This window comes from Aquarana catesbeiana, linkage group LG07 (assembly GCF_042186555.1).
Source record: "Aquarana catesbeiana isolate 2022-GZ linkage group LG07, ASM4218655v1, whole genome shotgun sequence".
Taxonomy (NCBI): domain Eukaryota; kingdom Metazoa; phylum Chordata; class Amphibia; order Anura; family Ranidae; genus Aquarana; species Aquarana catesbeiana.
In genome coordinates this window covers 160,665,353-160,692,949 of record NC_133330.1, presented here as the reverse complement: position 1 = coordinate 160,692,949, position 27,597 = coordinate 160,665,353, and the positions used below count along the sequence as shown (strand labels likewise).

The 27,597-nt window shown below is 43.1% G+C and overlaps 1 protein-coding gene and 1 non-coding gene across 3 annotated transcripts in view; both read left to right on the top strand.

Annotated features, from left to right (window-relative positions):
- The first annotated feature begins 11,614 nt into the window (after window positions 1-11,614).
- Window positions 11,615-27,597, top strand: part of LOC141103324 (small ribosomal subunit protein uS2) — a 33,616-nt gene continuing 17,633 nt past the window's right edge. For both annotated transcript variants that reach the window (XM_073592805.1, XM_073592804.1), the window contains exons 1-2: window positions 11,615-11,746; window positions 16,117-16,281. In XM_073592805.1, the coding sequence (XP_073448906.1) occupies window positions 16,149-16,281 (133 nt within the window). In that variant the 5' untranslated portion in view covers window positions 11,615-11,746; window positions 16,117-16,148. The remainder of the gene's footprint in view (window positions 11,747-16,116; window positions 16,282-27,597) is intronic.
- On the top strand, window positions 16,330-16,485 carry LOC141104038 (small nucleolar RNA SNORA62/SNORA6 family). Its single transcript, XR_012235426.1, has one exon. It is a non-coding gene; the product is annotated as a small nucleolar RNA SNORA62/SNORA6 family (small nucleolar RNA).

Genomic DNA, 27,597 nt, shown 5'->3' with positions numbered 1-27,597 from the left:
GGCGCTGCCTCGGCTGGGAAGCCAAGATCGTTTTTTTTTTATTTCAGGCTTCCCAGCCTAGAGGTGAGATATGGGATCTTATTGACCCCATATCTCACTGTAAAGAGGACCGATCATGCCATATTCCTATTACAAGGGATGTTTACATTCCTTGTAATAGGAATAAAAGTGATCAAAAAATAATTTATTTTTTTTAAAAAGTGTTAAACTAAAAAAATAAAAGTAAAATTAACAATAAAAAAAAATTTAAAGCGCCCCTGTCCCCGTGTGCTCACACGTAGAAGCGAACGCATACGTAAGTCCCGCCCATGTTTGGTGCCATTCCACAATCGTGTGCAATTTTGAAGCGTGACATGTTAGGCATCTATTAGACATGTGTAATTCGTTTAGATCTGAATTCATTTTTTAACGAATTTTGACAAATTTGTTACTTTCCGGATTTCAAATTTCGGAATTCTGAATTTTCGAAAATTCTAAATTCGGAAATTGGGAATTTCAGGAAATTTGAATATTCGGTTGTTTGGAAATTCGAAAATTCGAAATGAGGAAATTCAAAAATTCGACATTAAGAAATTCCAAAATTCAAATATTTGGAAATTTGAAAATCCAAAAATAAGAATGAAAATCTGAACATTCAAAAACCCAAAAATCTGAAATAATAACCAACTAATAATAAATATTAAATTATAGGTATTGGAATTTCCTTTCAAATTTGGCTGTTAGTGAACGTATTTGAACGAATTATCTGAAATAATGAATGCCGTATCTAAACGAATGGAACGTAAAAATCTAATAATAATAACAATAATAAAAAAAATAGAGAAGATCATCAGACGCCATTAGCATATTTTGCAGGCAGACACACAACTTCAGGGGAGTGTACCAAAAAACCCGAAATTTATATATAAAAGAGCACCGTCGATTCGGGATAAATTGGTGAAAAGCGTGATAGACCCACCAAAGAAGAACTTCACGTTCTTTTCGGGCAAAAGATTCTTCGCATGCGTAAGAACTAGACTTCCCAATGAAAAAGTGTTCCATTTTTCATCGACATCTACGGGGGAAACTTATGAAGTTCCAAATTTTATATGCTGCAATACAGAGGGGGCAGTATACGCCCTACAATGCAGCTGTGGTCTGCAATATGTTGGCCGGACAAAAAGACCACTAAAGGTGCGAATTGAGCATGTGAATAACATTCTAAACGGATACGATAAACATAGCGTATCCAAACATTTTTTGCTGTGTCACAATAAAGATCCCTCCCATTTGAAGTTCTGGGGTATCCAGCCATATGTTAGACACTGGCGGGGGGAACACAAGGTCAGGACCCTCAGCCAGTTGGAATCTAAGTGGATCTTTACCATGGATACCTTCTCGCCAAGAGGCCTAAATATAGAATTTGATTTGAACTGTTTCCTCAGTGATTTTTAATATTTTTAATATGATCTCAAGATGTACCTATCAAATTTCTCAATCCCAATAAAAGCCTTTAATAATTTTATTCTGTATAGCTGGTAACACCTCTGTACGCGTGGTGTGACGCTATACATGCCTATAGTCCCACGGCCGAAGTTGAGCCCATATATCTATCTATTTTTTAGGAATTACACCTTATTCAAGATTCCATTATCCACACCATCCTTACAGACTAATATCCGTGTTTAAGATTAGGTGGTAGACACAAAGTTTTCTTACATATGATGTTGTGTATCAATTTATTATTAATAATCACATACACTGTGAGCTGTGTATATAGCATCGGTTATTATATATATATTTTATATGTATTATGCACGGGCACTTTGTTTATCTAGGTCACTTAGCGATATATTTGTATACCTGTGCTCTGCAGATCCCGGTCTATATAGATGCCTTTCCCTGACCAATTCGGTTTTTATATTTTTATAGGATTTTTTATATTGACTTACCCGACAGACCATTTTTTATATTTTTTATTCTTATTTTTATTTTTACTTTTATCTTCAAACATTTGTAATAAACTGTTAATTATTTGAAAGCGGTTTAATCGTGTAGAATGAACTGGCCTCTCCTTTTAAAATTATGTTTAAAAGTCTCTAAATGCATCTCCGATTCAGATCCGCCTGTGCGTTGCTGTGCTTCACGTGCAGACACACAGTATAATGCCATTTCTGCTGAAGCATTAGCGTTCCCCCTTTGCTGACAGTAAAGAGTGATGCCAGCGCTGATTGGTGAGGTCTACTACGGCCGTCAGGGCTGGCGCCTGCCCCTGTCTGCGTTAATTGGCTTGTTTTCAACATCGCCGCGCCCATCCACCTCTGGCAATATGGCCGCCATAACACTTCCTTGAGACTTCGGGAAAATGGCCGCCCATTATAGCCTATGGAAGAGCTATTTAAGGACATCTACAGTGCCTCCCTGTATCCCCTGATGAAGCCACGTGGGTCGTGACGTCACGCGTAGGGACGGGACAGGCACTCTATAGCGATTAGCGGTACGAGCTCGCCGCTCGTCGGATCTCCACACATTGCCATTGTTTTTATGTGAGTACTCTGATTAGTTTTAAATAACATTTATGGTTTGCCAAATGTTACTACACCATTGTGGGACTCTCTTCTTCATGTCTTTATCTTGGTGACCCCGGGACACTACTTGAGAGACGGACGCCCCCAGAGGAGATAAGCCAGGATAGAATCTAACTAGTATCGCTCCCACGATTGGTTGATGCTGTGGTTTTGCTAGATAAGGGTCACCATGCCCATTATTGGCTAAAGCGAGTACCCCATTACCTTCAGGTAAGGGGCCACTGCCCACCATTGCGTGCTGTGTTGCATGAAGAAAGGACATACATCACAACTGTTATCAGTCACTTTAAATTACTCGAAATAGATCACTGTTTATACACACCATTTGGACCTTATTAACCTTCGGTGGATCACTTTTTTGCACGTGGATTTGTGGACTTTATTTGTTGAATATCACAAGGTTCAAGTCAAACTGTCACTTGGATTATGTTCATGAGCACAAGTCACGTTTCATCTTCGTTTGTTTGCAATATGCCCGGCTGCACCACATACACCTATTTTTATTAATTTTCTAACCAGGTATTGCCATTTGATCTTACTACATCCGTTATGTATGATTTATTTATGATTATTTTTGCACCAGGTTGTTTATGTTGGTGAATCACGGATTTGTTTAATAATATACCAGAACCACTATCATAAGTGTGACACAAATACACTATTTATTGAACTATGTTTTCCCATATTTTTATGTACCTTAAGGATTAGCACAACACCACACTTTTAATAATTTCTTGATCCCATGTCTCGCCCACAACTGGGGATCCTGAATGGTACGGAAATGAGGGAGTGAAGGGTTGCCCCAAAGGGGTTGGGCAGGAGACAACTGGCCCGGAACGAAAAAAAACGTTGCGTCGCAGCTTTCCAGATTCGCCATGTGAATCTCGTTGGCCCAGGGAGAGCTTGGTATGCCTTTGGTCCCCTATAGATGAGATTGTGAAGGTCCAACAAGGACCCCAAGAAGGCAGCCTCCAAACAGGTGGCCTCATTGGCTCTAGATCTGTGGAACCGCCAATAGGCGGATACCAGCACTGCCGCCCAGAAATAAACCCCAAAATTAGGTAGTGCCAGACCTCCTAACTGTGGAGGGAGGGACAGTGTAGCTTTAGCCAAATGGGGGGAGGCCCCATTCCAAATAAAGGAAACTAGGCATCTATTTCTTTGAAGAATGAGGTGGGAACCCATATTGGACAGTTACAGAATATGTAATAGAATTTTGGGAGAAGCATAATTTTTACCAAATTTATTCAGCCTAGTAAATTCAATAGGAGCCCCGACCATTTTCAGCAACACGCTTATCCGACAATACATTACAGCCACGAGCAGTTTTAAATGACATTTTTTTCCTTTAGAAATTTCATTTTGCTGTGGTTCTGTTATAAATGTGGGAAAGATGCGCTACTTTACAGGCAGACTAAGGAGACCCCCCCCCCAGGCACAATATTTAAAGGAATATTTAATTTATATTGTTTCACTTTAAGCATTATTAAAATCACTGCTCCTGAAAAAACGCCCATTTTAAAAACTTTTTTTTGCATTGATACATGTCCCCTGGGGCAGAACCCGGGTCCCCAAACACTTTTTATGAATGAATGAATGAATGATTTGTAAAGCGCTGCAAATGCGAACTGAATCGCCTCAAGGCGCTGATGCGTTGTGTTGTCAAGCTTCACTAGAAGAGGTAGGTCTTGAGTTTTTTCCTGAAAGCCAGATGGTTTTCTTCCATGCGGATGTGAGTCGGAAGAGAGTTCCATAGCCGAGGTCCCTGGACTGCAAATCTTCGTTCTCCCCTTGCTTTGTAGCAGTATTTGGGAACGAGGAGGAGGTTTTGGCTAGATGATCGCAGATTGTGATTCGGTGTGTAATGTTTTATTTTCTCTCGGAGGTATTGAGGGGCGTTTCCATGTATACATTTGTGGGTGAGGCAGAGCGTCTTGAAAGTGATCCGATTCTTTACTGTTAGCCAGTGTAGGCTCCTCAGGGATGGGGAGATGGACTCCCAGGGTTTTTTCCTGTTATTAGACTTGCCGCTGCGTTTTGAATGGCCTGTAGGCGCGTAAGCTGATATTGGGGTAATCCTAGGTAGAGTGAGTTTGCGTAATCGAGATGGGAAGTAATGATTGTTCCAACTACTGCTGCTTTGTCATCTTCTGGGATGAAGGGGATGAGTCTGCGTAACTTGCGGAGGAGATGGTGCGATCCACTAACTACTGATCCTATTTGCGCATCCATTGTCATTTCTGGGTCCAAGATAATTCCAAGACTTTTTGCCTTGGTGCTCGGTGAAATGGTTTGTCCGAAGATGGCGGGGGGTGTCCATGGAGTCTTGGTTTTGGGATTTTGGTTAGCGTGCAGGTAGAGAAGTTCTGTTTTTTACCCGTTGAGTTTGAGGGAACTAATGGTCATCCAGTTATCTATTGAAGTGAGGCATTTCTCTAGTTGCTGATGGTGGTCTTTTTGTCCGGTGATCCGAAAGTAGATTTGGGTATCGTCTGCGTATGAGTGGAAGCAGAGATCTGATTTTCTGATGATATTGAGGAGAGGGCGGATGTAAATGTTGAATAGCACTGGCGACAAGGGGGAGCCCTGAGGGACTCCACAGGAGATTGCCCGGGTTTCCGAGGCAAATGCTCCTAGTTTCACTGTCTGCGAGCGATTCTCTAAGAAGGATGCGAACCATTTTAGACTAGACTCTGTGGCTCCTGCTACTTCTGTGAGCCGGCCAAGTAGAGTATTGTGGTCCACTGTGTCAAATGCTGCGCTGAGGTCTAACAGTACCAGGAGACACGACTCTCCGTCATCTGCTGCTTCGAGTGCATCGTCCCATACTTTTAGATGTGCTGTTTTCGTGCCATGACCTGGGCGGAAACCTGATTGTAGAGTGTCCAGAAGTTGATGCTTGTCAAGATGGCATTGTAGCTGTTGTACTACCGCTTTCTCCATAATCTTGGAGACGGTGTTGAGGCTTGTTATCGGTCGGCGGTGGTTGGGGTCTTTAGGGTCAAGATTGGGCTTCTTTAGCAGGGGTTTGACGATGCCTTGCTTGAGGGTAGTTGGTACAATCCCTTCTTTGAATGACTGGTTTATGAGGTGTGTTATAGTTGGGGCTAGGATGTCGGCGCATTCTTTCAGGAGTTTCGTGGGAATGATGTCGTTTGGTGATGTGCTGTCTCGAAGGCTTCTCATAATGTTTTTTGTCGTGTCAGTGGTGATTGGGCTCAAGAAGAAGTCTGGCGGTTGTGTGCTGTTCGCGTCCATGTCATCTTTTTGCTTTGGTTGGGTAAGGTTGGTTGCTTTTTTCTGTTGAATTGATTCCTGAATCCTGTCGATTTTGTCAATGAAAAAATTAGCTAGCTCGTTGCAGTATTCTTGAGTATCGTTTGCTGGGGGCTCTAAGCAGGTTGGGTTCATTGATTAGGCGACTATTTTGAAAAGTTCCCGCGGCCTGTTTATGGCGGTTGAGATGGTGTTCGAGAAATGTTCTTTTTTGGCTGTGAAAATCGCTTTGTGGTATTTCACAGTGAGTATTTTGTAGTTTGTATGGTTTTCCATGATGGGATTTCTTCTCCATGCTCTTTCCGCTCTTCTACGTTCTTGCTTGAGTAGAGTGAGGGTACCGTTGAACCATCTCGAGTTTATTTTTGTGGATGAGTGTTCTGCGTTTTGGCGCTACTGAGTCTGCTGTTTGTAGTAAAGCCTTGTTTAGGGAGTTGAGTGTTTGTTCCGTTGAGAGGTCTGCGTTTAATGATTGTATTTTGTTTGATAATGTGGTTTTGAAGAGTTCAGAATGCAGTTTCTTCCGGGATCTGTTCCAGTGTATTGTTGTTGAATGTTTCTGTTTTTGGAAGATGGAGTTGGTGGTGATATTGAATTTGATGGCGTAGTGGTCCGTCCATGGTAGTGGAGTGTTGTCAAATATGTTGATGTCCATGTTCTGTTGAAAGATGAGGTCTAGGGTATGTCCTGAACCATGCGTGGGCGTCTTTATCAACTGCTGAAGACCTAGCTCTTCCAGTTGGTTGATGCAGGCGGTCGCAATAGGATCTTGGGTGGAGTTTGCCCAAAGGTTGAAGTCTCCAAGTACCAGAAGGTTTTTAGTTTTCAGGGTGTGCATTGAGATGAATTCCGTAAATGGTGTGAGGAGATTAGTCTTTGGTCCTGGTGGTCTGTAGCATAGTAATATGTGAATGGTGTTTTGGGGTGTAGTTTGAAGTTGCAGGGGGAGTATCTCCATGAAATGCACCGAGTTCTGTGAGGTTGGTTTGGTGACGGCAAGGTGCAATTTGAAGATCACTGCTAGGCCTCCTCCTTTTTTTTCCTGTTCTGTGCTCGGTAAGGATGCTGTAGTTCTCTGGTACCAATTCAGTTAGAATGGTGTTGCAGTCGGATGTTAGCCAACTTTCTGTAATGAAGAGGCAGTCTATGTTGTTGTCGATGAAGAAGTTGCGGATTTCTAGTCTGTGCTTTACTGCAGATCTCGTATTAATCCGGTGGCTTACCTGTGGAGGATGGTCAGGAGAATGATGGCAGGGGGGGGTGGGGGGTAGGGGGGGGGATATGGCAATAACTTGCTTATAAGCCTTTAAAATGAGCACTTTTGATTTTTCATCCTGGCCTAGGCCGACAAGGCCCAGGCCTAGGGCAGCACTTTGAAGGGGGGGAAGCACGGAAAGTATCCCAGCCGGCTTGCGCTGTTAGTGTAGCGCCAGTCTTATGGGGGGGGACTGGGCTGAGAGGCAAATTAGTCTAGCGCCTAGCACTGCTTCCAGTATGCGGGTGGCTGGCATTCCGCAACTGTGTGTGTGGGGGGGGGGTGTTTGGCACCGCTTCTAATTTTGACTGTCCTATCATCCTGGACTACAAACCTTCCTCACTGTGCTATGTGTTTTCTGCTGCACCGCTGGCATGGTTATATCTTCTTAGTCCTCTCCATAAAATTATCAGAAATTTGTGCTTAAAGTAGAACTATAGGCAACACTTTTGTTATAACCCCTGTCATTTTTTTTTTTACCATCCCTGTCCCATTGCAGAGATTTCCCTTCACTTTCTGCCCCATAGCCAAATAGGATGTGAGAGGAAATCTATGAAAATTATTGAAATCCATTGCCCCCCCCCCCCCCCCCCCCCCCCCCCCGGCCCTCAGAACTAGTGTCCCCATGCAAAAATTTGAGGGCGGGTCTTAAACAGCAAGGGGTGTGGCCTTGGCAGGAAGGGGTGGGTCATATTTAAATTAGGGGGGGCACGAGTTTAGTCAGGCCTAGGGCAGCACAAATCCTAAATACACTACTGGTTAGCATCCCATAGACTTTATCCGCTTCAGCCCCAGAAGATTTTACCCCCTTCCTGACCAGAGCACTTTTTGCGATTCGGCACTGTGTTTCTTTAACTAACAATTGCGCGGTCGTACGTTGTTGCACCCAAACAAAATTGACGTCCTTTTTTCCCCACAAATAGAGCTTTCTTTTGGTGGTATTTGATCACCTCTGCGGTTTTTATTTTTTGCGCTATAAACAAAAAAAGAGCGCCAATTTAGAAAAAAACGCATTATTTTTTTACTTTTTGCTATAATAAATAACCCCCAAAAGTATATAAAAAACTGTTTTTTTCCTCAGTTTAGGACGATATGTAAAAATCGCAATAAGCGTATATTGATTGGTTTGCGCAAAAGTTATAGCGTCTACAAAATAGGGGATAGATTTATGGCATTTTTATTAATTTTTTTTTTTACTAGTAATGGCGGCGATCTGTGATTATTTATTTATTTTTATTTTTTAATCGGGACTGCGACATTATGGCGGACACGTCGGACAATTTTGACACATTTTTGGGATCATTGGCATTAATACAGCGATCAGTGCGATTAAAAATGCATTAATAAAAAATTCCTTCGCGCTGGTAGATGTGGAAGACAAAATTATATTAATACTAAATGGTGTAGATTAATAAATGTGAATATTGCAGCAAAATTAAAATGCTCACATAACCACTTGATAGATAAATGCTTAAAATAAATTTCACGCAATATTAGAAAAGGTGATGTGAAATAAATCAAGGGTAGATACAAATAAAAATTGATAGTGGTATCTGTATTAGTAGATAGGATCAACAATCCCTGTGATGGAACATATATTATTACCACTATTAAACAGTGAAGTAATGGTGCTGTATTAAACGTGAAAACTTGCTGGTGTCTAAAAAATACCAAAAAGGTGATAAAATGCAAGCAAGTAAAAATAGCATAAATTATTCGTGAATGGATACTAGTGAGTAAAAAATCCTTAATTTAAAAGACCTTATAACATAAATAATTAGTGTAAAGTGCAACCCATCAAAGAGGTCAATCCATTACACACAGGTAAATAGCAGCGGTGAACCATAATAAGGTGCAATCACAAATTATCAAAACGTGCCTTTAAAATAAAGTGGCAGCATTGCAGGATTAAAAAATAGTTCATAAAATCTTAGATAGATGGCGCTGTTGGCGAGGTAAAGGGTCCTTCTATTCAGATCTGTATATCTTCTAAAAGCTGGATAAATTAATCCTATAGCGGTGCCGTATAATACAGTCTCACAGGACTCTCACCTTAAAGTAGTATAAAACAAGCTGTGATCATATAGTCCTCAAAGTGCAGAAGCACTGTCAACGACCTTCTCCTCCTTGATGTTTAACTCTCCATAGCCTTCCAACAAAGAGACCCACTTTCCTCCACTTTAACCCAGGCAATTGTGTCCTTAGGACAGCTAAGGACACAATTGCCTGGGTTAAAGTGGAGGAAACTCTCCACAAGACATCTTGGAGCGGTCTTTGCTCATACTTGGATTTGGAAACTCATATCCCTGGGGTCTCTTTGTTGGAAGGCTGTCTCATCCCTCTGGATACATCTTCAGACTGCAGTTTTCCTCTTCAGTGACATCACTAAGGAGATCGTCGTCCCCCTGGGGATACACGTGAGTTTGACCCCTGCTGTGCAGAGGTCCACTTTCTCTGCTGCACCAGAGCGGAGGGAGTACAGGAGAAAATATGGAGAGTTAAACATCAAGGAGGAGAAGGTCGTTGACAGTTCTTCTGCACTTTGAGGACTATATGATCACAGCTTGTTTTATACTACTTTAAGGTGAGAGTCCTGTGAGACTGTATTATACGGCACCACTATAGGATTAATTTATCCAGCTTTTAGAAGATATACAGATCTGAATAGAAGGACCCTTTACCTCGCCAACAGCGCCATCTATCTAAGATTTTATGAACTATTTTTTAATCCTGCAATGCTGCCACTTTATTTTAAAGGCACGTTTTGATAATTTGTGATTGCACCTTATTATGGTTCACCGCTGCTATTTACCTGTGTGTAATGGATTGACCTCTTTGATGGGTTGCACTTTACACTAATTATTTATGTTATAAGGTCTTTTAAATTAAGGATTTTTTACTCACTAGTATCCATTCACGAATAATTTATGCTATTTTTACTTGCTTGCATTTTATCACCTTTTTGGTATTTTTTAGACACCAGCAAGTTTTCACGTTTAATACAGCACCATTACTTCACTGTTTAATAGTGGTAATAATATATGTTCCATCACAGGGATTGTTGATCCTATCTACTAATACAGATACCACTATCAATTTTTATTTGTATCTACCCTTGATTTATTTCACATCACCTTTTCTAATATTGCGCGAAATTTATTTTAAGCATTTAAAAATGCATTGATTACTGTAAAAATGTCACTGGCAGTGTAGGGGTTAACGTGTGTCCTAGTTTGTGTCCTAACTGAAGGGGGGAGGGGACTGTGCAGGGAAGATAACAGATCTCTGTTCATACTCTGTATGAACACAGGATCTGTCTGTTCTCCCCTCAGAGAACCAGATACTGTGTGTTTACACACACAGTTCCCGGTTCTCCGTGTCTCAGCGGCGATCGTGGGAGCCCGGCGGTGATCAAGACTGCCAGGCACTCGCATGGGGGGGGGGGGGCGCGCACGCCCCCTAGTGGCCACAGGGTGAAGCGACGTTACATAACGTTGTTTCGCCCAGCCGTGCCAGTCTGCCGCAGTACAACTGCGGCGGCTGGTCGACATGTGGTTAACGGTGTTCGCACAAATTTTTTGGCTGTTTGCATGTTCTGCTGCGAACCGAATGGGGGGGGAAGGGGGTGTTTGGCTCATCCCTAGTTGACATAATGATTTAAAAAGAGTAAACACAGTTGATTGATAATAAATGGTTTCAGCCAAACACAAACCATGAGTGAAAGAGTTGCGCTATAATTCATATTCTCTAAAAAATGGCCAAGAAATCATAAATTTTGCCAGGGTATGTAAACTTATGAGCACAAATGTAAATATACACAATAGACATGGCAGGGGACATGGTTACTGTCTTGGGGGTCTGATCGAGGCAGGATGAAGTCTTCCTCCTCACCCCGTGATTCTCTCTTCTCTCCCCGATTCAGCCCCTCTGAGCTGGTGAATCGGGGAGTGTGAATTCTGACACAAATCGCCAGTGAAGTGGTGAGATCGCGCCTTCATAAACTGGCCGTTTCTGTGTCAATCACAGCTTCTCTGTGTGCAGAGATCATCGGCGGAGAATATGTTCTCCCCCAATCATCTCTATTTCATAAACCGTTAATGGACTGAGATCAGCGACGATCCTCAGTTTCATAAACTGACACCTATGGGAGATGCTGTGTGTAACCTGGTTGTAATGTAATTGAAAACCACATCGATAGTGCTGCTTCTCTGAAAAACGTCTTGCCCATGCTGAGCCAGACAAAAAATGATGATGAACCGACAGCTGAAAAAAGGATTTTAGAAAAACAAAATGACGATTGCGTTCGAGGCTATGTCTACACTACAAAGTTAGAACTGGCCCTGTAGGCTCATCATGATAAGCTCTTCTTGTAGTTTGTACGTATAGTCTGTTCCCAGTCCAGTCTGTAAGCCGTCTGAACACCCTACCGCCCCCATTTCCCAGCAGCCACTACATCACGCACGACGTAGATGGGTGTACTAATATGGCCGTGTAATAAACAATCTCTTCATTGGATAGGTGCTACCGACTGTCATTTAAAATGGCGCAGGATTGGTTTCTGTGGATGTATATAATACGGACCCCGCCCCTCTTCGGTCTCTTTTTGCTTCGTTTCCAGCAGGAGACTCTCTACACGGCGTTGTCTCTTGTGAGTGCTCTGCCCGATCCTTGGACGATAGGGAAGCCACTTGAATGACTTGGGGATGAAGGCTTGGTCAGCCCGGGGGTTTAGTCTGCGCCTATGAATTGTTATATTTATAAGTAGTAGGCCTTTGGAAAATGGTGGACAGCTACAGGGCCATGCGTGCCCGCGTGGTGTGACCGTACCGAGTCTGGGTGGAGGTATTCCTGTGTGTTGTCAGACGATTGGCGTACCTTGAGCAGTGTGGGGGGAGGGGGTGTCCAGTGTGTGTGTGGGGGGCAATGTTTATCTTGGTGCAGCCAGCCCCCATAAGGCTTCCTTCACACAGGAATACAGGTTCTCCCTGGTGAAGCTGCCACAAGGTCTGTGTGAACTCTGTGCCTAAAGTACTCCTTTACGTGTGCATGTGTTTTGTGTGTGTTTATTGCACAAGTACATGCAGGTATGTATGGTCTTTCTGTACACAGCTCAACGCGGCACACCTTTTCGTTTGTGAATACAGCTGTGTGTGGCCTCATTGATTCCTATAGCTCTGTTTAAATGTGTACCTATTTGTGCTGTGTACACATCTAAATGTGGTTTGGATGCCCAAGAGAATGAGCCCTTCTCTAGTAACATGCAGTCATCTGGATGACCTAAGTAGCCTGTGCACACCATACCAGCAACTGTCTGAAATTCCTCCAATGGTACCAGTCCTTGTTTAGTTAAGCACCAATGACATCACTCTAATGGTGTGATGGTGCTGCTTCATAATTTAGCTCGTTTATCCCTGACAGTACAGGAATTGCTAAGACTTCCAGTGCTGACTCTAATATTCTTCTAATCCTCCATTCACAAAACGTCTTGTGTTCTTTTCACACAATACAAACAGTCTGACGCTTCCAAATTCTGATATTTTGCTTCCCATCAACAAAAGCCAGTTTAGCTGACAGATTCTTGTAGCTGTTGAAGACAGGTTTTTTGGTTGAAAATGTTTACTTTATTTTGCAAGAAAATTTCCAAAAAACAAATACTTAAACAAGGTACATTCCACTCTGTACTATGATGCAGCCCATAAAATACACTACGTAACAAGACGGGTACATGAATTACAAGCACCATTGCATAGATGCACTGAGGCCAGAGTATCCAACCCCATTCTCTTTACAGCTGAGCTCTCCCCTGCAGCTGTCACAGTGCAGTGGCTGATAAGTTTTGTACCTGGGTGGATGGAGCCTGATGGTTCAGACTAGTTGCCAGTCAGGTCTTTCCTGTGGCAGTGGGCAAATCCACAGACAGTCTGCTTTTGGCTGTAGAATCTCCCTGCTGTAAAGCACAAAGAGTGGGCCTGATGGGGAACTAGTCCCTTAGCTTCCCTTTCAGGCATAGTCAGCATTGATTTCTGGGAACCTGTTTGCTGTGAATCTGACAGCATCCTTGACAGCCAGTGACGGGGAGAGGGTAGTGCTGGCAAACGTCTCTCCAACAGTGTACAGAGATGGCACTCTTCCTGTTGTATTTGAAGTTGGTCTTGCCTCTAGTTGTGATATCTATGAACTGGATGCAATGCTGTTTGACTTTAATTCAGCAATAGTACCCATTTGTAAGTGGTGTGGCACTGTTAAGTACTACTTGCATCAGCTGCTCATGTCAATAAATTTGATACACTTTGGAAAATTTGTAAAGATTTTAGTAGAAACCCCTTTAAAGCAACCCTGTTATCAAGTAAAGCACTGTCTGTAAAGTGAGACAGAAAACTCCCTTTCCTTCAAGTCCAGAGAATTTTTCACATGGAGCCCACAGGGAAACGCTTCTAGAAGTGTCTGTTTCACGGCAGGCTTTTTTTTTAGTGACAGTTGCTTTTTAATACCTTTGTACTTAGAGCATTTTTCAACCCCATACCTATTTGTCTAGTCTGCCATAAAAGATTCTGCTTTTGTGTTTTTTTTTTTTTTGTCAAGCAGGGCTTTTGATAGCAAATTTGGTTTGTATGTTTTTATATAGCCTAAGTTTTATTGTAGTGTAATAGTAAAGCGCTAAGTGGAGTTGTGCTCACCCCTTTCTTCAAAGCTGAACTTGAGTCATACGTGACACAAATTAAACCCTCACCTTGTAAAACAACCTGTTCAGTTTAAAAAAGAAATTAGGCAAAATGTGTGTGTATAGATATAAAAAAATGCCTGCTAAGTTTGGTTTGTATTGCTGGAGTTCTTTTTTGGGAGGGTGGTCCTGTGCAAAACACATGTAATCAGCACTATCCAGGCAAGTCCAGGGGTCTTGTGGCTCAGAAATCTCCAAGCTTTAACCTGTGCTTGGCTGGATACTGATAGAAGTTAGAGGACTGCTATATACTGCTGAGTAGTTAGCAGTTTTTATATTTACTAAAGTTGCATTTTCATGTTTACTGTGGGAGACCAGATATAGTGAATGCAGGGTGCTGGGTTTAGTCACACTTTAAGCCCAGGTTCACACTGCGATGCGGGAATGAAGCCGTGCGAGTTCAGCTGATTTCACTCCCACGTGTCAGTCCTGATTTCGGCTGCGATTTCAGACATTTGTGTGGGTTTCTGCACAGCTGTCAATGGAAATCGCACCCCGAAATCGCAAAATGGTTCAGAAACGATTTTGAAATCAGTGCAGAGCCACAAGTGTGGCATTGCACCGATTAGGACAGTGCCATTGCCGCCGATTTGACATGTCAAATCGCACCAATGTGAACCAGGACTAAAGAGGAGTTAAACCTGAAAAAAATTAAGTCAGCAGCTACAAACACTGTAGCTGCTGACTTGACACTTACCTGTCCAGGGAGCCCGCAATGTCCTCACCCGAAACCTTCCGGCTTCACATCCTGGCTCCCTACTGCGCGCGTGAGCCACGCTGCACGTTCTGAGTGGTCCCTGCTGTCTTCTGGGACCTGTCTCCCAGCAGACGGGGGGGGGGGGATGCCGCCTGGACATGGCGTACATCGCCAGAAGTGGGAGAAAATACCTGGATTAGACAGGTATCTGCCGCTCCCCCCCACCCCCCCCCCCGAAAGTTGTCAAATGTGACACCGGAGGGAGGAATCCGGTCAGCGGAAGTTCAATTTCTGGTTGAAACTCTGCTTTAAGTGTATTTTTAAATGCAATAAATGTAAATGCCTGAATTTGACTTGACATCAGGCCCTTATTCCTGTACTGGAGAGGAGGGGGGAGAAGCAGCAGAAGGAACCAATCTGTTAGTATTGATGAGGAGCATGTTGGGAGGTGAAAGCAGAGTGACAGATTGGCTCATTACTTCATTGCTGTGCTGCTTCTTTCACTGGCCAGTTGCATGCTGGGGGTAGGTCCAGGACATTCTGAGCTCAGAGGAAGTGGGTTGAATTATGCAAGTCAGACTAGGGTCACCTTGAGGTAGAAAATGGGTACTATATGGTAATGCTCCAGATTAAACAAATATTGATACAAAAGCTATACTTTTTCCTTCACCTTAAAGTGGAGGGCCACCCTAAAAAAAAAAATTGCATTATTTTTGAAAAAATTTTTTTTACTCACCAGAAACCCCTGTTGCTAGGCAGTCTTCCTAATCTGCCTCTTCCTATTCCGCGGCACTGTTTCTTCTGTTTCCTTCTCCTCGGCGAGCGGCCCCGTTGTCTTCTGGGACATGTGTGTGTCCCAGGAAACAACGGGGCCATTCACAAAGCGGCTCGCGCATGTGCAGTAGGAAACAGGCAGTGAAGCCACAAGGCTCTACTGCCTGTTTCCCTTAGGATGGCGGCGCTGGCAGCCTATCCGATGGACGGATCGGCCTCAGGGCGGCCGACATCGCGGGCTCGCTTGGCAGGTAAGTGCCCTGATTAAAAGTCAGCAGCTACAGTGTTTGTAGCTGCTGACTTTAAAAAAAAAAAAAAAAAGTCGAACACCCCTTTAACAGGCTTTTTTTTACATGTATATTGAGCTCTGATTTGGTACTATTCATCAGTGTGTGTGCAAGAAGCTCTTGTAACCTGAGATCAAGTTGGCTTTGTGTAGACTTAAACACAACTTTCAACACTTTCACATGCTTGTTTGGCAGAAGGAAGGGAAATTCTCAAGGGAGTACTGTGTTTAACCCTCTTGAAAAATTGTAACATTTCTAAGCTAGGGATTCTAATGTAAGTTCCTTAAAAAAAAAAAAAAAAATGGTATGTTTACCTGCTCTGTGCAAGTATAGGGGGGTGGGGGTATAGGTTGGATGAGTGTGGCGCTGCACCCATTTTTTTTTTTTTTTTTACCTTAATGCATAGAATTTATTCGTTTTTTTTTTTTTTAGGTAAAAGCTGCAGGTCTCACTACTTGTTTGGTGTTGCAAACATGTCAGCAGAGAAAGCTGCATATGGGTTATTTTTTTTGACTGATTCATTCATCTATTTCTTGCAGTTTCCCCATCGTAGCTTCAGGGGTGTTTAACAATGTCCGGAGGTCTGGATGTCCTGCAAATGAAAGAGGAAGATGTCCTCAAGTTCCTGGCTGCAGGAACTCACTTGGGTGGCACTAACCTCGACTTTCAAATGGAGCAGTATATCTACAAAAGGAAAAGTGATGGTAATACAAAATGTCAATTTCCTAAAAGCCACTAGTGTTTACTTTTGTTCAGCATGCTGTTAAAGCTCTGAGATTAGGCTGAGTTTCAGCCAATGAACTCTAGAGTGTCGGAAGCATGCAACAGTAACATGACAAGATTTTCGCTAACGCCGTCAGAGCTTTCTGCTCAATGATCGGAGTTTGATAGTGATCTATGTCACATTCATTATGTAATGGACTTGGAAAATGACTTTAACCACTTCAGCCCCAGAAGAATTTACCCTTCCTGACCAGAGCACTTTTTGCAATCCGGCACTGTGTCGCTTTAACTGACAATTGTGTGGTCATGCAACTTTTCACCCAAACAAAATGGATATCCTTTTTCTCCCCCACAAATAGAGCTTTCCTTTGGTTATATTTGATCACCTCTGCAGTTTTTTGTTTTTTGTTTTTTTTTTGCACTATAAACAAAAAGCGACAATTTTGAAAAAAAAACAATATTTTTTGGTTGAATAAATATCCCTCAAAAATATATAAACAAATTTCTTTCTCAGTTTAGGCCGGAAAGTATTCTACATATTTTTGGTGAAACAAAAAATCGGAATAGGCATATATTGATTGGTTTGCGCAAAAGTTATAGCGTCTACAAAATGGGATAGATTTTTGGCATTTTTATGATTTTTTTTTTTTTAATTAGTAATGGCGGCGATCTGCGATTTTTGTCGTGACTGCGACATTATGACGGACACATCGGACACTTTTGACACTATTTTGGGACTGTTGTCATTTATACAGCGATCAGTGCTATAAAAATGCACTGATTACTGTATAAATGACACTGGCAGGGAAGGGGTTAAACACTAGGGGGCGATCAAGGGGTTAAGTGTGTCCTAGGGAGTGATTCTAACGGGGGGGATAGGCTACCACTGACATGACAGCAATCACTGCTCCCGATGACGGGGAGCAGTAGATCCCTGTCGTGTCACTAGGCAGAACAGGGAAATGCCTTGTTTACAAAGGCTTCTTCCGCTCAGTGACACGATTGTGGGCCCCCGGCGGACATAGTCTACAGTCACAGAGTAAGTGGCGGGCAGGCATCCCCACAATGCTGCCTCTTAAAGGGGACGTACAGGTATGTCCATTTGCGCAGCCGTACCATTGTGCTGATGTATATTGTCGTGCACTGGTCAGCAAGCGGTTAATTGTGGAAGCTGTGGCCATAAAAGGCAAGCAGAGGGCCAATCACCAGTATTGCCTGCAGGCACCCTGTTCTGCGCTGTCTGGAGACAGCCATCTTGGTAGATGCAGGACTTTTAATGTCAAAGCTGTCCCTCTGATTATTGATCTGATTCATGAGATTACAAAACCAGCAAAAAAATTGTATATGAAATGTGCTGCAATGAATGAAAATAAATTAATCCTATCTGCTTCAAATCATATGCTCTAGACACCCATACATACTGTATATCAATTGCAATAATACCGTACATAATTGTACCACGTGAATAAAATCAACAAATTGTATTTGTACTTTAATATAAAAATCACAGTAATCTCCAAACGTAAGCATAGAAAATCAAAAACCTGAAAGGAATACATTGCAAACAATTGAGGGTCCCTAAATTACATCTAATTTTGTCCAATAAGTGAAGTCATAAATATACACTGCTGCCAAAACAGTTGTGACCTCCAACTTTTCCAGTGGGCACATGCTCACCACCTTAGATAGACCTTTTGTATCAAAAGGTCATGCAGAGCATGTTACCTTTTAAAGCCAGGACAAGGTTAAAGCCAAAGACATCTTCAGCTCACTTGATGCAGAGATTTCCCAGTATGATGAACAGCAAACAGAGCTCCTAACATCCAACAGGTTTATTATAAAGAAAAGTTACTCATGTATTCAGGTTGCTCTAATGTAAGGAAATCTCTCAAGGGCTAGTTCAGTGAAACTTCTTACCACTACAATCACTTCCAGGCAGTCCCATGCAGCACAATCTCCTTCTTCCGCCCGACTAGTTTAATAAATCCAGACGTCATCAGGGGCATGGGTTAAGGAGATATTGCTGTGTATTTATGCACTCCCAGTGCTTGAGTACTCATCCTCAGGCTAAATATACTGACGTGTTTTTGCAACACTATAGGTCACAATCTGGAGGTGGCACCAGAGTATATCCACTTGCCATTTGTGCACTGTAAACCTACTGTGACAGTGCAGGCTGGCTGCGCAGAATTGTGTGTGTGTGTGTGTATGAGATTCTGTATTTCCCTGGTGGAGAGGCGCGTGCGCCCACCCAGCTGCGCTGTGATTCATCACGGCACATGCCAATCACCGTGTCCCGGCCAGTGATTGACCACCAGCACCTGCCAGTTGCCTCTCCTTCCCCAAGCACAGCTCTGTTAATGTAAACACAGAGCTGTGTTCAGTGACAGGGGGGACTTGATTGCTTTTTTATTCCCTGCTAAGCAGGGAATGAACTAGAGCCCCAGTAAAAGCCGCACACATACACTTGTTAGGCACATATTTAACGCCTTGATCGCTGTAGATTTTGACCCCTTCCTAGTGCCATTAGTACAGTGACCATGCATATTAGCACTGATTGATGTAATGTCAGTGGCGGTTAGTCCTCAGTAAAAAAAAAAAAAATTGATTCTGCGCAAAGGAAAAGTGCCAGCAAGGGAAAAAACGAAGATAAAGAGACTCAGGAGAACTGCTGCCTCTACTAATTACTCCCACCTGGGTGGGGTAAGAAAATTTGAAAGGAAATGGAAGTAGATGTGGCGCTGCTCATGCAATTCGTACAATATCATCTAAAATGTGATATAATTGTCTGAAAATATTTGGATCAATTACTAGTGATAGTGGGACAGTGTATAGTCTTTGTGAGGTGTGGTCTCATCCACCTGAGATCAAGAATGTGTGCTACCAGTGATTTATACTAAATGCTTCCTTAACCGGTTCAATACCGGGCATTTTCACCCCCTTCCTTCCCAGACTAATTTTTAGTTTTCAGCGCTGTTGCACTTTAAACGACAATTGCGCGGTCGTGCGACGTTGTACCCAAACAAAATCCTTTTTTCCCCACAAATAGAGCTTTCTTTTGGTGGTATTTGATCACCTCTGCGGTTTTTATTTTTTGCGCTATAAACAAAAGAAGAGCGACAATTTTGAAAAAAACACAATATTTTTTACTTTTTGCTATAATATCCCAATTTAAAAAAAAAAAAATGTTTTTCCTCAGTTTCGGCCGATACGTATTCTTCTACATATTTTTGGTAAAAAAAATCGCAATAAGCATATATTGATTGGTTTGCGCAAAAGTTATAGCATCTGTAAAATACGGGATAGATTTATGGCATTTTAAAAAAAATTTATTTATTTTTTTTTACTAGTAATAGCGGCGATCAGAGATTTTTTTTTTTTTCGTGACTGTGACATTATGGTGGACACATCGGACACTTTTGACACATTTTTGGGACCATTCACATTTATACAGCGATCAATGCTATAAAATTGCATTGATTACTGTGTAAATGTGACAGGCAGTGAAGGGGTTAACCACTAGGGGGTGGGGAGGGGTTAAATGTGTTTCCTAGGGAATGCTTCTAACTGTAGGGGGAGGGGACGCACAAGGGGAGGAGACCGATCGCTCTCCTCTGAACTGACAGGACGTGGATCTGTGTGTTTACACACACAGATCCACGGTCCGGCCCGGTTAACGGCAATCGCGGGTGCCCGGCCTACATCGCGGCCGCCGGGCACACGCATCGGGTCCCGAGCAACGCGGCGCGCGCCCCCTAGGCGGCCGGGAACCCGAGGCCGTCATATGACGTCCACCCAGGATAGGAGATCCCATCTGTGGACGTCATTTGTCTATGGCCGGGTAGGGAAGCGGTTAAATCTTGAGACCCAATTGCTTAGTATAATCCTGTGCAAAAATTGCTAGGTACAATTATGTGTGAAAAAACATGTATAACATACACATTGGTGAACATCAATCCCAAGCATAAATGTAAACATGTATATTAAAATTGAAATTAGAAATTAATGAAGTGAAAAAATAAAAATATAATAAAACTGTCAAATATAGGGATGGTTTTCCCTTAAAGTTCAGTAATTTGTACTCAAAAAGTGCTGGTGGGGAAATGAGGAATCGTGGCGCTGGTTTGAAATCCTCAAAGTGATCACAGCTTGCGTGTCTTATCCGTGCTCTTATTGTGATCGCACTCACCAAAAATGTCTCCCCCGCCTGGGGTATGAGGCATTTGCAGTGTTTGCCACTGTGTAGCACCGTAAGGCTTAGCCGGTCCGGGATGTTTTGTTGGTGTTCCGCTGTTGCTCAGCCTTTAACTCTGACAGCAGAACTGATAACTCTGATGTTGGGGTATTTTCTCTCCAGTGAACTGCTTTCCTTTTCTTCATCCAGAGTCCTCAACACCTGCTTCACATTGGTAGCAGCTTTAATGAGTGAAGCAGCGGTCAGCAGAAAGACATGAAAGACAGGAAGTGGTTGGTGGTGGGGGGAGGAATCGCTGGAGCAACTTGCACTTCAGTGTACAGAGGACAGTGTCTTTCTGCTGACTGCTGCTCCACTCATTAAAGCTGCTACCAACGTGATGCAGGTGTTGAGGACTCTGGAGGAGTTTGATGTGGAGGAAAAGGAAAGCCGCTCATTGGAGAGACAATACCCCAACATCAGAGTTATCAGTTCGGCTGTCAGAGAGTTAAAGGCTGAGCAACAGCAGAACACCAACAAAATATCCCTGACCGGCTAAGCCTTACGGTGCTACACAGTGGCAAATACTGTGAATGCCTCATACCCCAGGCGGGGGAGAAATTTTTGGTGAGTGTAGTCACAATAAGAGCACGGATAAGTCACGCATGCTGTGATCACTTTGGGAAGAGGATTTCAAACCAGCGCCATGATTCCTTATTTCCCCACTAGCACTTTTTGAGCACAAATTACTGAACTTTTTTTTTAAAATTGTATCTTTTTATTGAAAAATTTCATTGAAAACGAGAGAAGAGGCTAAAAAGCCATCATCTATCCAGACATTGTATTTACCGTATTTATCGGCGTTTAACACGCACCTCAATTTAGGAGGGAATTTTAAGGAAAAAAAACTTTTAGGAGGGAAGTTGAAGGGAAAAAACTTACATTTAAATGCCCATCATTGCAGCCTTGCCCCAGTGCAGCCTTGCCCCAGTGCAGCCTTGCCCCAGTGCAGCCTTGCCCCAGTGCAGCCTTGCCGAAGCCTGTGAGCTTCAAAATCGCCGACCGCGATTTGAAAATGGCGCCGCCGGCGCCGAAATACACAGAGCCGGTCCTCGGCTCTTCTCGGCGGCTCTCGTTTACTTTCGGTTCCACTCGGACGGTGAGCGGAGCTATCCGAAACTAGCCGAGTATACTCGGCTAGGTTCGGGCGGCGCTCGAGTGAAACCGAAAGCCGCCGAGAAGAGCCGAGTACCGGCACTGTGTATTTCGGCGCCGGCGGCGCCATTTTCAAATCGCGGTCAACGATTTTTTTTTAATTCTGACAGGTCAGGATCGCGGGGGATCGTATAACACGCACCCGCGATTTTCCCCTGATTTTAAGGGGAAAAAAGTGCGTGTTATACGCCGATAAATACGGTATATCATTTATACATCAATTCAAAACATCTGTAGACCATAATATACCATCAAAGAGATATAAAGGAATTTTTCCCTTTACCTTTTAACTAAGCCCCCCACTTACCCCCCTCCCACCAACCCTCCCACTTCCATCCTACACAACATCCATTCTATGCTCCTCCCAATTCACCCATATCTTCCATATTTTTTTTCAAATTTTTTATAGTTACTCCTTTTCTTATATATACTTCTCTCTACTAATCACCTCCCTTACTACTTTCATCCACTCTACTACCGTCGGGGGATCTTTTCTCTGCCAGTTCTGAGCAATACGTTTTTTTCCCTGAAACAGGCACCTGACTATTGCGGTCTGTGTCTCTTGTTGCTCCATCAGGCCCAATAAGCGTGTCTTGACTTCCATGCCCAGCGATGTCCCAAACACAGAGTTAATTTTATCCACTATGCCCTTCCAATACCTATACAGCTTGGGGCATCGCCAGAACATGTGCACCAAGTCTCCTCTTCCTCCTCCACATCTTTGGCACTTCGCATTAGGCCTCTTACCAATCTTGAACAACTTCAATGGTGTAAAGTATGTCCTGTATGTCAAATATAGATGAGAAACTGTGAAGGAGAGAGGGAGACCCTGGGCCCGGAAGCCAAAACATACTCCCATTGGCTATCCGACAATGGCCCAGCATCTCCCTCTCATTTAATCCTATTTTTATCTTCCACCATACTCTCTTGGCCTGATACATTCAAACTTCTATATATATCCGAAATTAGACCTTTTGTGGAGTTAGCATTAACTAACTTCCTCAGAGGTCATATCGCTCCACATTGGTTCCTTTCCAGTAAATTGTGCTTCTAGGGCATGCCTTATTTGCAGATACCTATAAAGTGATCGATTGGAAATCGCTTATTCTTCCACTAGCTCCTGGAATGATTTTAATCTCCCCGCCTTGTATAGCTGTGGCAAGCAATGAATGCCCTGACGGTCCCACTCCTCAATAATTCCCATTATTTTAAGTTCATTAAGATTGTTATTATCCCATAATGGTGAGAACTCAGAGAAGCCCACATAACCCATTATTTTTTTTTTACACTCGCCCAGCCCTTAACCATCATCCGAGTGGTGGGACACTTAGTACCAAAGGAGTCCGCCTCCAACGCTTCTACTACTGTATCATGATTAGTGTCATTCAGTAGTACATTACTCCCTGCTACCTTATTCCCTGGCCTATTACTACCTCCCACATGCTGCATTTGAGATGCCAGGAAATAGCAACAAGGGTCCGGTACTCCCATCCCACCCTTTTCTCCCGGCCATCGCAGCGCCTCCAAGCTGATCCTTGCCACCCCTTTTTTTCCAAATTAACTCTCTGAACACTGTCCATTTTTTTTAAACCAATGCTTAGGAATCCACACTGGAGAGTTATGTAATATGTATAGAATTTGTGGCAACCAAACCATCTTGATCAAATTGCAGCGACCGAGAGAGGCAACCGACCCCAAACCCGACATTTCTGTTTTAGTTTTTTCATGAGTGGGACTAGGTTTCCGGTGATATATTGCTCTGGATCTCTTGATATGGTAATACCCAGATATTTCATTTGACTTACTACGTTAATTTGGGGTATTTGATATGGGAGTGGCTCTGAGGGGGTCTATTGGCAAAATTACTGATTTTTCCCAATTGATAGCCCAGAAAAGTGGCCGAAATCCTCGATTATACCCATGGCTGTCCTCAATGAGTCCTGTGTGTCCCCCAAAAATAATAAAATATCCACGTACATCGCGATTTTCTCCTCTCCCCTCCTTCTAAAGCCCTGTGCCCCCTGAGTGGTCCTCAGCGCAATAGCCAAAGGCTCCATTGCTAGGGTGAAAAGCAGGGGCGACAAAGGGCACCCCTGCCTTGTGCCCCTTCTGAATTGAAACCACTCCGAGCACTCACCATTGACTCTAACCTTGGCTCTTGGGTTATCATATAATAGGCTCAACCAGTGGACAAAGCTGGGGCCAAATTGAAATTCTGCTAATACCTTCCACATATAGTGCCATTCCAGGCAGTCAAATGCTTTGGCAGCATCTAATGAGAGGAGGGCTCTCTTACCGCTGTTTTCTATGGGTATTTGCATATTTAAATATACTCGTCTTATGTTCGTACTTGTGGATCTGTCCGGGATGAACCCGGTTTGTTCTATATGTATTAATTTGGAAATAATTTTCTTTAGCCTTGTTGCCAAAGCCTTTGCCAGAATCTTCACGTCCGAACATAACGATATAGGCCTATATCGAAGTCACATCAAACGGATTTTCCCCCTCCTTCAGCAAGATTATTATAATGGCTTCTGTCATAGATGTGGGTAGTTTTCTATCTTTCATAGTTCCATTAAACACCTCCAGAAGCATAGGAAATAAAACCTCCCCATATTTTTTTTAAATATTTCTATAGGTAGACCATCAGGGCCTGGAGCTTTCTGGTTCACCATATCTGCCACTACCCTTTGCAACTTTTTAAGTGTTAATGGGGCATCTAGCATTTCCCAATTTTCTTTTGATAGGGGAGTTATTTTCAGTTTCCCAAAAAAAATCCCACATTTCCCCCTCCACATTTGTTTGCGCCGTACTATATAGATTTTTAAAATACTTTTCTAAATTCTTCTAGTATTTCCGGGGTGACTTTTTTGATTATTCCTTCTTTCCCTTCAATTGCCGGTACAGTACTTGAGGAACCATTAGCCTTAATAATCAAGGCCAAAGTCCACCCAACACACTCCCCCGCACCAAAAAAGCTTAGTCTCTGAAATAGTTTTTTCTTTTCCATCATTTCCAGAATCATTCTACCATACTAATTTTGCCTCATATCTAATTGGAGTTGGTATCTCCAACCAACTGTACTTCCGCCCGTCTTACCCTTTCCTTTGCCTTTAATTTTTCAGCTTGTGATTGTTTTTTGGCATGGGAGATTTTTTGTATTAAGACTCAGAGAGAGGCCTTCAGGGAGTCCCAAACTATCCCTAATGGAGCAGGTCCTAGATTTAAATTTATAAATTCCGCCAACCCTTCCTTAATGGTACCTGTATCCTCCATAATCTCGAGCCAAAAGGGATTAACTTTTTAACTTTCCAGTCACCTCTACTGAAGCCGCCCCCCCCCCCCCCCATGCCAATTACCACTGGCGAGTGGTCCGAAATCCCTCTTGGCTCATAGACTATTTCCTCTACTACATTCAATGCTTCCTCATTACCCAGCACAAGGTCGATTCTGGACAGGGTGGCATGCGTCCTGGAGGATGCCTCTTCCAGATATCCACCGGCCCCACCTCCTTGCAATATTCAGAAAGAGGACTCCTGGGAGCTCCACTGCCGATGTTTTTTTGGTGGGAACCTATCTATTCCATTATTCATAGCCATATTAAAATCACCGACCACTATAACCGGAATCCCTGGAAAACCCGCCATAAATCTAGTTAGCTCATCCAATATCTCCATCCCAAATGGGGGAGGGATGTAGACATTAGCTATTACATATTTACTGTTTTCGATTAAACAGTAGAGAAAAATATACCGTCCATATATATCCACCTTACTCTGGCTGCAGGAGAAAACCAAACCTGAATTTATCAAAATACTCACACCTCTTGAATAAGAGAAGTAGGTGGAGTGATACTGTGTCTGGAATTTCTTATGATCCATTATCTTGTATCTTTTACCAAGTGTGTCTCTTGCAGACAGAGTATTTTAACTATCCCCTTATCTGCCACAGAGAAAATTGCCTGTCTTTTAGAGTTATCTTCTACCCCCCGAACATTCCAAGAGTATATTATAAACTGTTTTTTTTTTAAATTCGGGGGTCTATTACAACCACCTCTAATATTCATCATTCTATAGTCCCTGTACCCTTATACCTCTCAGAACATCTAAACCACCTCTTTTTGTGAAAATTGTGAATTATACTTCCCCCTACCACTCGCACCCTTATCTCAAAACATTCACTCCAACCGCCCCCCCCCACCCTCCAACCCACCCCACCCCTCCCAACCACCTATTCTTTACCCAATTTTGGACCTAACCCCATAGCTTCTATTGTGACCGGCCCTACCAAAGGTAAAAAAAAAAAAAAAAAAACATGTAACCTGGACCCAATAAGAGGGGAACTATCCCCATCATTAACATTGTGAATATAAATAAAAAAATGCATATCCCCCACCCCCTTTTCATTTGTATGTATGTGCATAGTCCATCATTAAAACTAAGAATGAACTGAGGAGAGAGAAAAAGACCTCTAAAACGTCCCGGACCCTAGAATGAAAAAGTCCTCTGGACTGCTGATCTTCTCACATTTCTTCACCCCGCTGTACTTCTTTCATTCTTCTCTAACCAGGTTGAAACTTCTGTAGGTGTATTAAAAAAATTTAACTTCCCCCAAGGCTGATATGCATAAGCTTGTGGGATATAATAACGCATAGTTAATTCTTAACTGCTGAAGCTTACACTCTGCAAATTTAGCTCTTTGTCTCTGTAGCTCAGGGGAAAAGTCAGGATATATTGAGATCCTTGCGCCATTATGCTGCATATTCTTCATCTCTCTTGCTTTCCTAAGAATGGTGAATTTATCCCTAAAACATAGCAGCTTCAAAATAAGGGGTCTTGGATAACCCCCAGGGGACAGGGTCCTGGAGGCAACTCTATGTGCACGCTCAATAGAGAAAAATTCTGAAAGAGTCTTTCCCAAATTTCTCCTTTAGCCAGTCTTCCATAAATTTTATAGGGTTATTTCCTTCACAGCCCTCAGGAAGGCCCAATACCCTTAAATTCTCTCTACGCAATCTATTTTCCATACTGTCCATTTTCTGCATAAATGCGTTTAATTGATCTTTCATAACTGAAACTTCTTGTCTTAATGGAAACGCATCATCCTCCAACTGACTGATCCTATCTTTGAGGGCTGTTGTCCGGGTGCAAACCACTTGTATTTCATTTTTAACAGCAAGTAATTCATCTCTAATACCTTTTTAATTAGTTCAGATAGATCAGTAATTGATAACTTACAGTTGACTGCTAGGAGAAGGTCTTTCAACGATGGCTCCTTCTCAGCTACTGGTGCCAATGCTCCATCTCCCATCACCGACTCCGTACCCGGGCCAGATCCCCCCCTCCAAGACCCCATTCACCACCGGATCCGATGGTGGAGCTGCCACGGCCCCTGCAGTGGGGGCTAGACTTCTCCTTCCAGGGTGGCCAGCTTGATGCTGCATCCCCCCTGTAAGGCTGCCCTTTTTAGGTGTCTGGTTTGGTGTATGAGCAAAATGCTCTAATTTGGTGGCTGCTTGACTTCCTTTCTCCTTAGAGCCTCGCTGTGCAGGGACACCTGTTCCTTCCTGTGCTGATGCCTCCTCCAACCCCTTCTTTCTGGTCATATTGGCACTATCCCACCAGCTTGTATAACCAGACAAAAGTTCCTTACAGCCTCACTATCCCAGGACTGCGCGCCTCCCTCTCTCACCAGGATAGATGCTGTTATTGTCCTGTCCGTGGGGGGGCTTCAGATTAGAGCTCGGTGTACTTCTGGTGCGCGGTTTACTCCCCCCTCTAACCCTGGGGCTAAGCTTCTTGTGGCTGCACTATACTCTCGGCTGATACCTCCAACTATCGCTCAATCCCGGGTAAGCGCGCCCCCCTCTCTCACTGAGATACGCGCAGCTGGTGATTTACCCGGGAGA